The sequence below is a fragment of the Lactuca serriola genome, chromosome 7, assembly GCF_051521515.1.
Source record: "Lactuca serriola cultivar US96UC23 chromosome 7, Lser_US96UC23_V15, whole genome shotgun sequence".
NCBI classification, from domain to species: domain Eukaryota; kingdom Viridiplantae; phylum Streptophyta; class Magnoliopsida; order Asterales; family Asteraceae; genus Lactuca; species Lactuca serriola.
Window position 1 is genome coordinate 82,677,012 of NC_136414.1, and position 13,648 is coordinate 82,690,659.

Here is a 13,648-nt window from a genome sequence, read left to right on the forward strand (position 1 = left end):
TGAGTCGGTATTTGAGTATTTTGAGGAGGGATATCCATGAGTTTGTGGTGAACACTACATATCAGACATTGGCTGAGCTACAAACCAATTACAGGAGGAGAGAGATTGAGCTGGAGACCCAAGCTAGGGAGGAGAAGGAGACCCAGGTGAGAGATAGGAGGCCAATATAGTCGCAGCCAACGACTAAGCGGCCCAAGTCAATAGACCAGAGAGTTGGAGGCCATAAGGGACGCACTTGTGGGAAGTGCGGCAAGGGATATGAGGGACCCTATCGATCAGGAATGGCCTGCTACCTGTGTGGCAAAGAGGGGCATTTGGTTAGGGATTGCCCCAAGGGATTTCAAATTTGTTTCAATTGCAGCCAGACGGGTCATATGAGGGCCGAGTGTCCTCAACTTGCATCTAGGGGGTTCAGACTCTGACCCCCAGGACTCTGCGTATTACTGATGGCTGACAGAGGAAAGTCGAGGCACCGAGGGCTCAGGGGAGAGCATTTTAGTTGATAGCACAGAAGACTCGAGCAGCTCCAGACGTCATGGCTAGTATGTGTTCTTTATTACTATGCTGATTTATTTATGGTGCTTATATTATTGATTGTGTAGGTACTTTTTTTGTGAATTTTGTACTTGAGCTTATGCTTTTTGACTTGGTTGCGAGTCGATCTTTTGTGTCATCATCTTTTTATTGTGATTTTAGTATTACGTGAGAGACTTTGAGCAGGCCTTTGAGAGTCTTTATACTTGATGAGTGTCCGGTCTCCGCTACTGATATATACTGGGTTTATGTGTTAAAGATCTTCGGTGTTGGTTATCCGATAGATCTTATCCCTATTGCGATGGGAGATGTCTGTGTGATTTTGGGTACGGATTGGTTGAGCCGGTTTGAGACCCTAGTGGGGGAGTGTTGACTATCTACAGTGAGGGTATTAGGTCGGGACCGCCTTTCTGTTCTGTCGCCAGGGCGAGACAGAGTTTCAGCATTGGTGTATGTGTTATTTGGGAGCTTATTAAGTGGTTTTGGTGCATATTGTTAAAGAAGGAGGCTAGACTATAATATGTAGGATGCCATGTCTTTGTGATACTTACATGGAAGACTAGGATTTGGCCCCTGACATTTGTGTGAAATACCAGGATCTGGCCCATGGCATTTGCATGGAAGACCAGGATTCGGACCCTGATACTTGTATATAAGACCAAGATTTAGCCCATGGATTTGCAACGAAAGACCATGATTTGGCCCATGGCACTAGCTGATTGTCAGACTATGATTTTTCCCAGAGCTTTCACTATGGGTTGGAATAGACACGTTACATGTATAATATATGGTATTTTGGGAAACTTACTAAGCTTTGTGCTTACAGTTTTGTGTTTAAAATTTTCAGGTACTTTCGGTTCTAAAGAGAAGGGCCCGACTTTATCGCACTGCATCCCTTGGAGATTTTTTCCACATTGTTGATTTCTGATTTTTATTATGATGTTTGAAAACATATTTTATTCTGATTGCCTTTTGAACCAATAGTTGATTGGTTTTGGTAACTGAAAAATGAAAATTTTACTTTATATTATTGGGATGTTACATGAAAATATGAAGTGCATGTGATCTTTGAATACAAGCAATGAAATCTTTATAGTAAATATCTTCTTAGAACCAAGGCTTGTGATTCTCTGATGCTGAAGAGTGAGATCTAAATCCACAAAACTGATTTGTCACCGACTCCATATCAAGTTCATAGTTGCACCATAACTGATAAATGGAAGATCCCATAATCACATCACACCCTTTCTTCGAAAGTCTAAAACATCTATTGTTCTCGAATCATAAAACACCAATAATTTTTCATAAGAATAACATGTACATAAATATGAAACATCATGAAGTAGAGCATAAATAGTAGATAGTCTAGATCTAGGAACTAAAGTGTTTCCCCATGATTTTCAACTGAGGATTTGTCGACTCACAGGATAAAAAGCTTCGTTATTAATGAAATCAAACATGATGCAAACACGAAATTGAATATTATAACAACTTACAAACGAAGTTTAGATTCTTCAAACTTCAAACTGTTATCGAAACTATTACATGCAACAGGTGGTTAAAAAATGAGATTGTATAAACCCTCTAATTCGAAATCAATGGATTTACAAACTTACAAACATGATGTTTGATTTGGATGTTTTTGCATAAAGGTGATAAAAGTCTCAATTCACTCATAACCGTTTTGTTGATTTTGAAGGCCTTTGAGAAAAGTAAAAATTGGCCCATAAATTTTCGGATTAGTGAAGAATAAGCAACAAATAATGACAGATTAGCACTGATAGCGACATATTAGAAACAAAATGGTGACGTATTAACAACATATTAGCAACAAATTAGTGACAAATTAACAACGAATTACTGACATATTAATTTTTCAGGCCCTTCAGGATACATACACTATGGGGTTACACACCCGATGCCTGCCCTGGTTTCACTCTTTCCACATTTCATTGTATAGACACACTCAACAAATTTTTAGCGACAATTAGGGGTGTAAATTAGTCGAGCCAAGCCCGAACATACCCAAGCTCAGATCGAGCTCGTTTATATTCATATGGGCTCGAGCTCGAGCTCGGCTCGTGGGAAAAATAAAATACTCGAGCTCGTCTAAGCTCGGGCTCGTTTTGTTTATTATGTGAGCCTAAATGAGCATAGGATCGACTCGAGCTCGTTTGTGTTTTTTGGGCTCATTTGATTGTTTATCAAACATTCAGGTGAATAATCCAACATCAAAACATATATTCATACATTCCATATTTCCATTGGTTTAATGTTTATAAAATATAACCAAACATAAGAACATAAAGCGTAAAAGCTCAAATTACAAAAATAATAGTTAAGCTTCCAAATTAAAAAGCAACTAGAAATAAACAAAAATTTCTTCTATGCAACTTCACTACTTAATACAAAACCCTAGATGGCTAGATGTTGTGCTTGTGAATGTATGCTCTAAAAATTGAATTGGAAAAAAATTAAGTGAATGGGCCAAATAAAAGATATTAAGAAAGCTTATTACTTTATTAGCAAAATGTAGCATATAAAGTAAAAAACAATTTTATATTATAATATATAGGCTCATTTAGGTTCGCGGGCCCAATCGAACTCGGTAAGAGAAACTTGGGCTCGAGTTCGTTTAATAAATGAGCCCTATGTTGAGCTCGAGCTCGGTTCGGGCTCGTTTAACTCGAGCTCAAGTCGAGTTTTTAACGAGTCAATCTCGAGTAAATCACGAGTAGCTCGACTCACTTACACACCTAGCGATAATTATAATGCAACTGGTAAGCAGCTACTTAATCAGTAGCAATCAGGGTCGGTCTTATGTGTAGATAAACAAAGATAGGGCTTAGGGCCCCCACTTAAACCCATGTTTCGATTACCTTGTCCATATTCCATTTGGTTGTTCTTAAAAAAAATTGAATTCCTTGCACGCCTTTTCTAAAATCGTTGCATGTTTAACGCATTAAAAGAATTTATGTTCTTCTTATTGTACAAGAAACGATTACCGGTCTTCTTCTTCCTTCTCCATTCTCGGCTTGAACACTCTGAAGTGTGAACCGCTAAAATACGTTACATGATGTTCTTCTTCTTCTTCCTTCTCCATTCTCGGCTTCTTCATTCTCCATCGAAGGTTGTCACAGACTCATAGTATCACTGAAACGGTAATATATTTGCAGTTTTTTTCACTTTTCACTTTTTATTTTTCCATTATCTGTCATGTTGTTATTTGATTATCTAATTAGAGTTAATACTTAAAGCTGATTAGGGTTATTGGCTTTGGTTTGTGGAATTGGAATATAATCGGAATTTACTTTTTTTTTCGATCAAAATTATGTTTGCTTTAAAAATCCCGATTGAAGGCAGATTGGTAGCGACCATGTTCGATCAAAATCGTTTCTGAATTGTCTAACTATACAACATCTCTTGTTCTTTAGCAGATTCAAACGAGAATGAATCTTTTTTTATTTGATTTTTTATTCCATGAGTAAATACTTTTCGGTTCTTATTTTTTTTCATTTATCTGATTTTTTATTCCATTGTTCATTGATTACAACAAATTACAATATACAATTAGTGAATCAAGTTGGATTGTTGGAACGAATTTGAGTTTTCAGTTTTCCAGATTTGACAAGAAGGCTCAAAATTTTGGTTCGTTTCCAAACACAATGAAACAGTCCTGGTGGCAATTATAAGGGATCTTCAAGTTAAAGAAGCAAACTTTATAAAAATAAAATAAATAAATTAGAGCTGAACCAAAAATGCATGTCAGATTAAGTGAATTTCATGCCATTAAATCCGGCCCTTAATAAAATCATAAATTATTAATAGTTTTATTTATTGTTAACATTTTTAGAATAAAATGAAGGTACATACATACAAAGACTCACTTGTCAACACGACTCCACCTTGGTTCGCTACCTTGTCTGGCGCCTTCCCAAAAAGTGAAAAACCCTAACCACCACCACCACCACCACCACCTCTCGAACACACATTCACACACACTGTCCTTTGCTCTATCTACACTCATCCCTTCATCCCAAATATGCTCTCATTGCCAAATTTCCCCATCATTTAATTTCGATTTTACTCTACTTCATGATTAGTCAGTAATGTAGCTGTTCATTTCACTTGTTTCTGAAAACAACTCAAGTTTGCTACTTACCCACTTACTGTAGATCCCTAAAGACTGTACTGGGGTTTTCATTTGATTCCTTTCTTGGATCAATGTGAGTAAAGTTGTCAACTTTTTCGGGTTAATCTTTTCTGGGTTTTGAGTTTTAGTGTTGATTCAAGAAGTGAAGTTCACAAAATCGTTCTTTTTATTCCTTTCTTCTACACATTGTGATGTTTTTGTGCGTATAAAACCCAAGGATCGCATGTAATTCAAAGGGTGTGTTGCATATTGAATCAAACTGGTATGCGTCTCATCTCACTCTATCTTTCAATTCTTTAAAACCGACAGCATAATCGTTCTGAATGTGTCCGTTTCTTAATTTAATTTTGTGTTTTCGTCAACGAAGATTAACGATTTTGTCATGTGAATGTGGGTGGAGATATGAATTAATGTTTACCAACTAATGTTTGTACTAAAAAGTTTCCAAGTTCAGGAATCACGTGATTCGATTTGAATCAAGCAAAAAGGAAATGGGGTGCTTTCATTTGATTTAATTCACAGTTTTGTTTTCTTGGAAACAGATTTTCCTAGAGACGATGATGAATGTCGAGCATATCTTCACAATTTCGATCTTATTCGCCCTTTTGATCATAACAAAATCCGAAGTTTACATCGTAACAATCGAAGGAGATCCAGTGATAAGTTATAGAGGCGGCATTGATGGTTTTGAAGCCACTGCTGTCGAATCCGATCAGAAACTCGATGTCACAAGGTTATTTATTGTTCTTAAAATCTTCTTTATTTATCGTTATTACTCATTCAAGTGTGAAATTAATCACCTTTTTTTTTTCAAAATCTGTGCTCCATGTTCAGTGATTTGGTGACGTCATACTCCCAACACCTCGAAACAAGACACGATAATCTTCTCGAATCACTATTTGATGACGAAACATACACAAAACTTTACAGCTACAAGCATCTCATCAACGGTTTCGCAGTCCATATTTCTCCAGAACAGGTCACAATCCGGACTTTTTACTTCCATTTATGTTAATAACTTTTGATAAAAAGCGAAGAACATCTGTAAATATATACATAACAATATGGTAATTTCAATTTTCAATCGTGTTTTCTTATACATTTATACGTATATTAGTAGGCAGAAACGCTAAGGCGAACCCCTGGTGTGAAATCAGTGGATCAAGATTGGAAAGTGAGGAAACTTACAACACACACCCCTCAATTTTTGGGGCTTCCAACTGGAGTTTGGCCAACTGGAGGCGGATTTGATAGGGCTGGAGAGGATATAGTGATCGGATTTGTGGATTCCGGGATTTTCCCGCATCATCCGAGCTTCCGGAATTCTGATTCCGAACCTTATGGGCCACTTCCGAGGTATAGAGGGAAATGTGAAGTTGATCCTGATACCAAGAGGAGTTTTTGTAATGGAAAGATCGTTGGGGCTCAACATTTTGCAAAAGCCGCTACGGTTTCTGGCGCGTTTAATCCTTCCGTTGATTTTGCTTCTCCGTTGGATGGTGATGGACATGGAAGGTTTGTGTGATTATCTATTGTTTAAAATATATCTGTTAACATGACATGACAGAACAAGTTGTACTGTATTTTGGTGGACATGACTGAGACTGATGTCAATCAGACAACAACTGACAAGGCGTTACAGGACGGGGGAAGTGACGTGACTTGTTTAGGATCTTTCTGTCTGTGCAAAAGACGTAAATGCCCTTATTATTTATTTCTCTTTGAAGTGTTAATATTTTTTTTTACAGTCACACTGCGGCGATTGCTGCTGGAAATAATGGGATTCCGGTGCGAGTGCATGGATATGAATATGGAAAAGCAAGTGGAATGGCTCCTCGTGCTAGGTTTTTATCATCATTTAACTCCCTTTCATTTATTTGTGTTATTGCATCCTATTTTTTCTTAATAGGACATGATTCTTTGAAAATCTAACCAATTATAGCAATGAAAATTGTTTTGTATTTGTACGACATTGCTATAATAATATAATATGGTTGATTTTTCAGAGTACAATGTTGTGATAGGAAAAAAAATGAAAGTAAGATGCTGTAATAAAAAAAAAAAACCCAATGAAAGTATGATGCTATTTCTTGAATTTAATCATTTATTTGCAACAAAAGACAAAGCATGATGTTTGAAAAAAGTTAATCACTATTTGAATAGGATTGCGGTGTACAAGGCACTCTACAGGCTATTTGGAGGCTTCGTTGCTGATGTCGTTGCTGCCATTGAGCAGGTTTGGTTTTTTTGTTTGAATAAAAGGGTATTTTGGTCTTTTAATATAAGAAAGGAAAAATGGAATTGAATTCCTTCTGGCAATCGGAATCGTGAAATCCAACAAACATGGAATTTGAAGAAATCTGATAGAATCGAATTCCCTCCATTTTGACAACCAATTGGCAATCGAATGGAACCTGGAAATCAAATTCCATCGGAATTCACAAATCACAAACCAAAAACGCTCTAATCGATCATCAATATTTCATTCTTTTTGTAATATTGATCCAAAATAACAAAAGACAATCTTCGTTTATTTGATTATAAGTTATAACCGACAATCGTATTGATGCCAAATAATCCGATAACAGGCAGTTCACGACGGTGTCGACATTCTGAACCTCTCCGTTGGGCCCAATAGTCCTCCGGCCACCACCAGAACCACTTTTTTAAACCCATTTGACGCCGTTCTTCTCTCAGCTGTAAAATCGGGAGTTTTTGTCGCACAAGCAGCCGGAAACGGAGGCCCTTTTTCAAAAACGTTAGTGTCTTACAGCCCTTGGATCGCATCTGTAGCTGCAGCTGTTGATGATCGGAGATATAAAAACCACTTGACACTTGGAAACGGAAAGATCCTCGCCGGAATTGGCATGTCACGTAAGTTTAAGGCCCAACAATATTGTAACTAAAAGAAACGAACGTAAGATTCTATAATTTATTTCTAATATGATACTCTAATCGATGCAGCTGCTACACGTTTGAATCAAAAATACACCCTTGTAGCAGCCAATGATGTGTTATTGGATTCTTCCGGAAAGTCAAGTACATCTGATTGCCAAAAACCCGAAGTTTTAAACAAAAATATGGTAAAAGGAAACATACTTTTATGTGGGTATTCCTTCAATTTCGTCATTGGAACAGCATCAATGACTAAAGTCGCACAAACTGCAAAAACACTTGGTGCAATTGGTTTTGTTCTTGCGGTTGAAAACACATCTCCGGGAACAAAATTTGATCCTGTACCTGTTGGAATCCCTGGAATTCTCATCACCGATGTTAGCAAATCCATGGTACTTCACATTTTTTTTTTAATTCCGCTAAATGAAAGAAATTGCACTTGTTTCATTAATTTATTTGTTATAATAACATTCTACTTTGAAAAATCTACCAAATTATATTTATAGGACCTTATAGACTACTACAACGTCTCAACTTCAAGGGATTGGACAGGGCGCGTGAAGAGCTTTAAAGCAGTGGGGTCCATTGGAGATGGTTTGGAGCCGATTCTTCACAAATCAGCACCAATGGTGGCATTATTTTCAGCTCGAGGGCCAAACATAAAAGATTACAGCTTTCGAGATGCGGATCTTTTGAAACCCGATATTTTAGCACCCGGATCTTTGATTTGGGCTTCTTGGTCCCCGAATGGAACCGATGAGGCTAATTACATAGGTAAAGACTTCAACACATTGTACTTTAAAAATAGTTTCATTTATTTGTTTATTACATAAGTAAACCCTAATTGAATTGGTTTGAGTAGGAGAACACTTTGCTATGATATCGGGAACTAGCATGGCTGCACCACATATAGCTGGGATTGCGGCCCTTGTGAAGCAGAAGCACCCTAGGTGGAGCCCTGCTGCCATCAAGTCGGCTTTAATGACAACATCAAATACACTTGATAGAGCCGAGAGACCAATTCTAGCCCAACAATATTCGGGTTCTGAGACCATGACATTTGTTCCAGCCACCCCGTTTGATTATGGCAGCGGCCATGTCAACCCTAGAGCCGCCTTGGATCCCGGTCTCATTTTTGATGCAGGTTTGTTTGTAATTTTACTTTTGTTGTTGGTGCCAACTAACCGTATTTGTGCAAATGCCAAAAAACACTACCGTTTTCAAAGCCGATCAAATACGCTTTCTAAGGCTATTTTTGCAGAGAAGAACAGATATCGAGAGCGACTCCATGTCCTTCCTTTTTCCGCCTTTTTGGACGAGACAAAAAATTGCAATTTTTGTCTCATTGACATCTGTCTTAGTCTTAGTCCAAGTCCAAGTCCAATGTAAGCCAAACGCAGTATAACTTGTTTTGTCATGTACTGAGTAACAAATGGGCCTAAAGCCCATTTCTTGCACAAAATAAGACATGTCAATATTATACTGCGTTTGGCTTGCATTGGACTTGGACTAAGACAGATGTCAATGAGACAAAAATTGCAATTTTTTGTCTCGTCCAAAAAGGCGGAAAAAGGAAGGACATGGAGTCGCTCTCGATATCTGTTCTTCTCTGCAAAAATAGCCTTAGAAAGCGTATTTGATCGGCATTGAAAACGATAGTGTTTTTTTAGCATTTTCACAAATTTACAAATTCAAATACTCGAATTCCATATTCCAATGTTAAAAGGTTTTGTTTCTTGAAGGTTATCAAGATTATCTAGGGTTCTTATGCACAACACCCGGACTCGACTCGCACGAAATCCAAAACTACACACACCAGCCATGCAACTACACACTCGGCCACCCGTACAATCTAAACTCACCCTCAATTGCTGTTTCCCATCTCGTAAGAACTCAATCCATAACACGAACAGTCACAAATGTTGATGAAGAAGAGACATACACAATCACAGCTAGAATGTCACCAGCTGTAGCCATTGAAACGAGCCCTCGAGCCATGACCCTCAAACCGGGTGCAACCCGTAAGTTCACGGTTACTCTAACCGTCCGGTCAGTCACTGGGACCTACAGTTTCGGGCAGGTTTTGTTGAAGGGAAACCGAGGGCATAAGGTTCGGATTCCCGTTGTGGCCATGGGTTATGATCGGTAGTTTGTGTTTGTATTGTTTGTAAAAAAAAGTTGGAAGTACAATGTTGTTAAGTTTTGTTGGAGCCATTTCTTGCAATTGCAACTTTGGTTGTACTTTATGCCTCTTCGGTTGTGCATTGGTGGAGGCGAAATCGTAATTGTGAAATTTGGGGATTTGTGGTGTAATCGAGTTGAGTCTGACGGATTTTCTAGGAGAGGTTGAGTAGCTCAACTTTGTCTAGTGTCATTTTGATGTGTTTTATTAGAGTTATAATGATTAAGTTTAGTGTAGTGATGTTGTAATATTTGTATTTCATTTAGTAGATGTAATGATTTGTATTTCGTGTAGTAGAATTTATGTATTATTCTTGATCTAAAAGCTTGGGGTTGTTATAATAGCTTATATGATTCGGATTTCCAACATCAAGTTAGTTTTTTTCATTGTAGATGTATCCAATTACATTATTTTTTTGTTTAAGCAAAATTCCTTTTGATGTGACGATGTTGATGAATACTTGTATTTATAAGTATACGAGGCCATAAAAGTTATATACAGTTGTAGAACCAAATATTATATCCATATGGACTATTCTATCCTAAAAGCAAATTAATAAGGTAATTGTTAGTTAAAAATGATTTGGGTTGATTAAACTAATGAAAACTAATTTTGTTTAAAACTAAAATCAGAAAAATTTAACAAGCAACTGATATTTCTAAAACAAATTCAAATGATATTTGGTAACACAAAACTAAAAACCAAATTGACTAAAGAAACAAATGTACTATTTGTGATTTAACAATAAAAAAACGGAATTTAGTATGCAATTACTTAATTAACACAAATTAATGGTAATAAATTTGCTAACAACATTCAAAATCATCAATTACCTTTTAGTCTCATGATTCGATTGAAATCACTCATCTATATCTCTATCTAGTTCATGAAATTAATAAGTAATATATTCAATGGTTTTGTTAAAAATACAATAACACATATATGTTAATTTTAAGTGAGATCACGAAACCACGTACTCATGTTTAAATGATTTTCCAGTTAAAGCTCCTCTCGAAGTCATTAGTTACATATAATTACTTTGTGAAAGTTAATTTAATCTTGAACATTTGTTATTGGCCGGATAATAAACATTCGTCAATTAATCAAATTTCATTAAACCATTTAATACTAAAAACACATTTAAACATCAAACAACTACCACTTAACTAATGTAATTAAATTAACTACATTTTTGTTATAACTTAACCCAAGTCAACTAAATCCTATGAAAATTTATCCATGACAACTAATTGAACAAAAATAAGCCCAATAAAACTAATACTTCACATATTTTGTTCACATAACAGGAAACTGTATACTAGCCCAACAAGTAAATTGTATACTGGCCCAAAACGATATCATACAACCCACAAAGGAGATAAAACAGCCCACACGCTCCTCCTTCTCTCCGATCGTTCGATAGCTACAAAAATTCATAAAAATCGTAGAACAATCTCTTCCCTTCGGCTTGAATTGATTGCAGGTAGGTTTAATTGCACCCATCTTTTCTCTCTTTCTGAATCGATTAACATTTTTGAATGCTTCTCTATTTCTATTTATCTGTGTGTACTCTTAAATCAATACTTCTCTGCATTACATTGCAGCTTGAATGACCAATCTGGGTTTAAAACAAAGTGACCCTCGACATCTTGTTTTGTTTACGGAGTAAAATTAGGTTACAAAAAGGCGGATTTAGGATTTTGCACATACTACTGAGTACTGATTGATTCCAATTTTGTTTATTTGCTACAGAAAGATGCTAAACAAACAATTAATTAGAGTATATAACGTATAGCCCTAGAAATGGTTGGGAGCGATTTAAAGTCGAATTAGAAGTTAAACAATTACATATACATTTAATTGCTAAACAACCAAAACCTTGAAAAAGACCTAAACAATAGAACGCCATTTTTAAACTCAAAGATGAACCTACCATTAGTTAGAGTACATAATGTATAGCCCTAATATACATGACTAGTTGATTAAGATCATAGAGATATAGAGTTAAGGGAATGTAATAAACATAAAATGCTAGTTAAATTATATACATAGAATGGATTTATAAAGAGGTACACAACACAGTGGATATAGTAAGATTGCATTACACTTTTAAACTACAATTACAATTATTGTGTTTGATATTTTTCAGGATATAGATGGAGGATCACTCGTTTTTTAACAACATGATGCTAAATCTTCGTTCCACCTGCAAGTATGTGTTCAATTATTATCATATTAAACTTGTTTATTTTTTTGGTAAAAGTATTCTCCAATTTCATTAAATTTGTATCTGTATTCTTTTCTCTCAACTCCACAAACAATTTATACATATGAGAGTTTAGATGAGAAACAAGGTGTGTCTCAACTACAGATAAACTCTCTTTCTTGAAAAGTAAGTTGTTTATTGTAATTACCATTTTGCCATTATAATGTTGAAAGGTATTATACTGGATACCCAAAGGATCTTGGGCCATCAAGGGTTCTTCATTTTACTTCAGAGCGTGAATTTGTTCATCTTCTACATCAAGGTCACCGTGTGGTTGTTGCATTCACCATCAAGTAATTTAATATAATATATTATCCTTTTTTTTTTTCTTTCTTTTATGGTTGTTATTTTCTGTATTCTGTTTGTATTAATATCTTTTTTTTTAATATTTTCAGGAGTAATTATACAAAACATCTTGACAAGGTATTGGAGGAAGCTGCTGCTGAGTTTTATCCAGAAATTAAATTTATGCGAGTAAGTTGCTTCTTTCAACATTGTGTTAAAAAAGATAACCTTATTTATTTATTTGTTTATTTTTTTAATTAGGTTGAATGTCCAAAATATATTGGATTTTGTATGACACGACAAAAGAAGGATTATCCATTTATAGAAATGTTTCATAGCCCAGAACAAGTAAGTTTTCTATATTTTTCTTCCTTTGTGTACTCTTTGAGTTGTTCAAATAAATAACGTTCAAAATAGGGATAATCACACAAAAAAAAAAAAAATCATATTAATTTGTTCTTCTTGCATTTAGTCACATTTTTACCTACATTTGATGCAGGCAAATCAAACAAGGGGTGTTGATCCAAATGTTACAAAGTACTCCGTTAAAGTTTTACCTGTGAGTTTTTCAAACTATATATATATATATATATATATATATATATATATATATATATATATATATATATATATATATATATATATATATATATATATAATATAATATAATATATACACACATCGTATGTATAAACACACATGTCTATACACATGGCCTATATATATACACCCACACTCACACATGTCTATATAAATAAATACACACATGCTTAATATATATATGGCTATACTGAACTCATAAGATTTTATTTATTTATTTTTTTTAATTTTCAGTACAACTATGATGTGAGCGCATATGGATTTAGAGAGTTTTTTAAACGACACAACATACAGTCGTCTAGTCACAAGTGACCTGGCATGCCACCTGGCTTTATGGGTTTTTTTGTAGTAGGATTTTATGTTTGCTTGTAACTTCAATTTGGTAGAATTTATATTAATATTATCTATTTTTCTATTTACTAAAATTCATGTTTACATGTAATATATATTAGCAATTACTATATACACTACAAGAAATGTTTTATTGGTTTTATTTTTGAACTGTTTATTTTTGTACTATTAATTCTTAAGTGTCCATGACTCTACGTGGCATATAATTAAATTCTCAATTGAGTAGTTAATATTATTGGTTTTATATTTTGTTAAAGAGTGGTTCGATTTTTTCAAGTAAGTTATAAATAATATTCGTAAGATAAGATCAACGCAAAGTGCCACTACAGGACGAGTTATAATTACTTTATACTTTACAGATATTCTTTTAATCAGGTTTAAT

General features: G+C 35.1%; 2 protein-coding genes across 2 annotated transcripts; both read left to right on the forward strand.

Annotated features, from left to right (window-relative positions):
* Positions 1-4,416: 4,416 nt before the first annotated feature.
* Positions 4,417-10,130, forward strand: LOC145063447 (PA-domain containing subtilase family protein). The gene is made up of 11 exons (XM_079011054.1): positions 4,417-4,949; positions 5,230-5,420; positions 5,522-5,666; positions 5,808-6,202; positions 6,436-6,531; positions 6,851-6,923; positions 7,276-7,561; positions 7,652-7,974; positions 8,089-8,356; positions 8,445-8,726; positions 9,325-10,130. The coding sequence occupies exons 2-11, from the start codon at positions 5,245-5,247 to the stop codon at positions 9,729-9,731; spliced, it is 2,451 nt and encodes an 816-aa protein (XP_078867180.1). The 5' UTR covers positions 4,417-4,949; positions 5,230-5,244; the 3' UTR covers positions 9,732-10,130.
* A 1,007-nt stretch (positions 10,131-11,137) lies between these two features.
* Positions 11,138-13,408, forward strand: LOC145064964 (Thioredoxin superfamily protein). The gene is made up of 7 exons (XM_079012322.1): positions 11,138-11,247; positions 11,914-11,976; positions 12,204-12,323; positions 12,426-12,504; positions 12,577-12,663; positions 12,815-12,874; positions 13,150-13,408. Exons 2-7 carry the CDS (start codon positions 11,921-11,923, stop codon positions 13,225-13,227), a joined length of 480 nt encoding a protein of 159 aa, XP_078868448.1. The 5' UTR covers positions 11,138-11,247; positions 11,914-11,920; the 3' UTR covers positions 13,228-13,408.
* Positions 13,409-13,648: the final 240 nt, after the last annotated feature.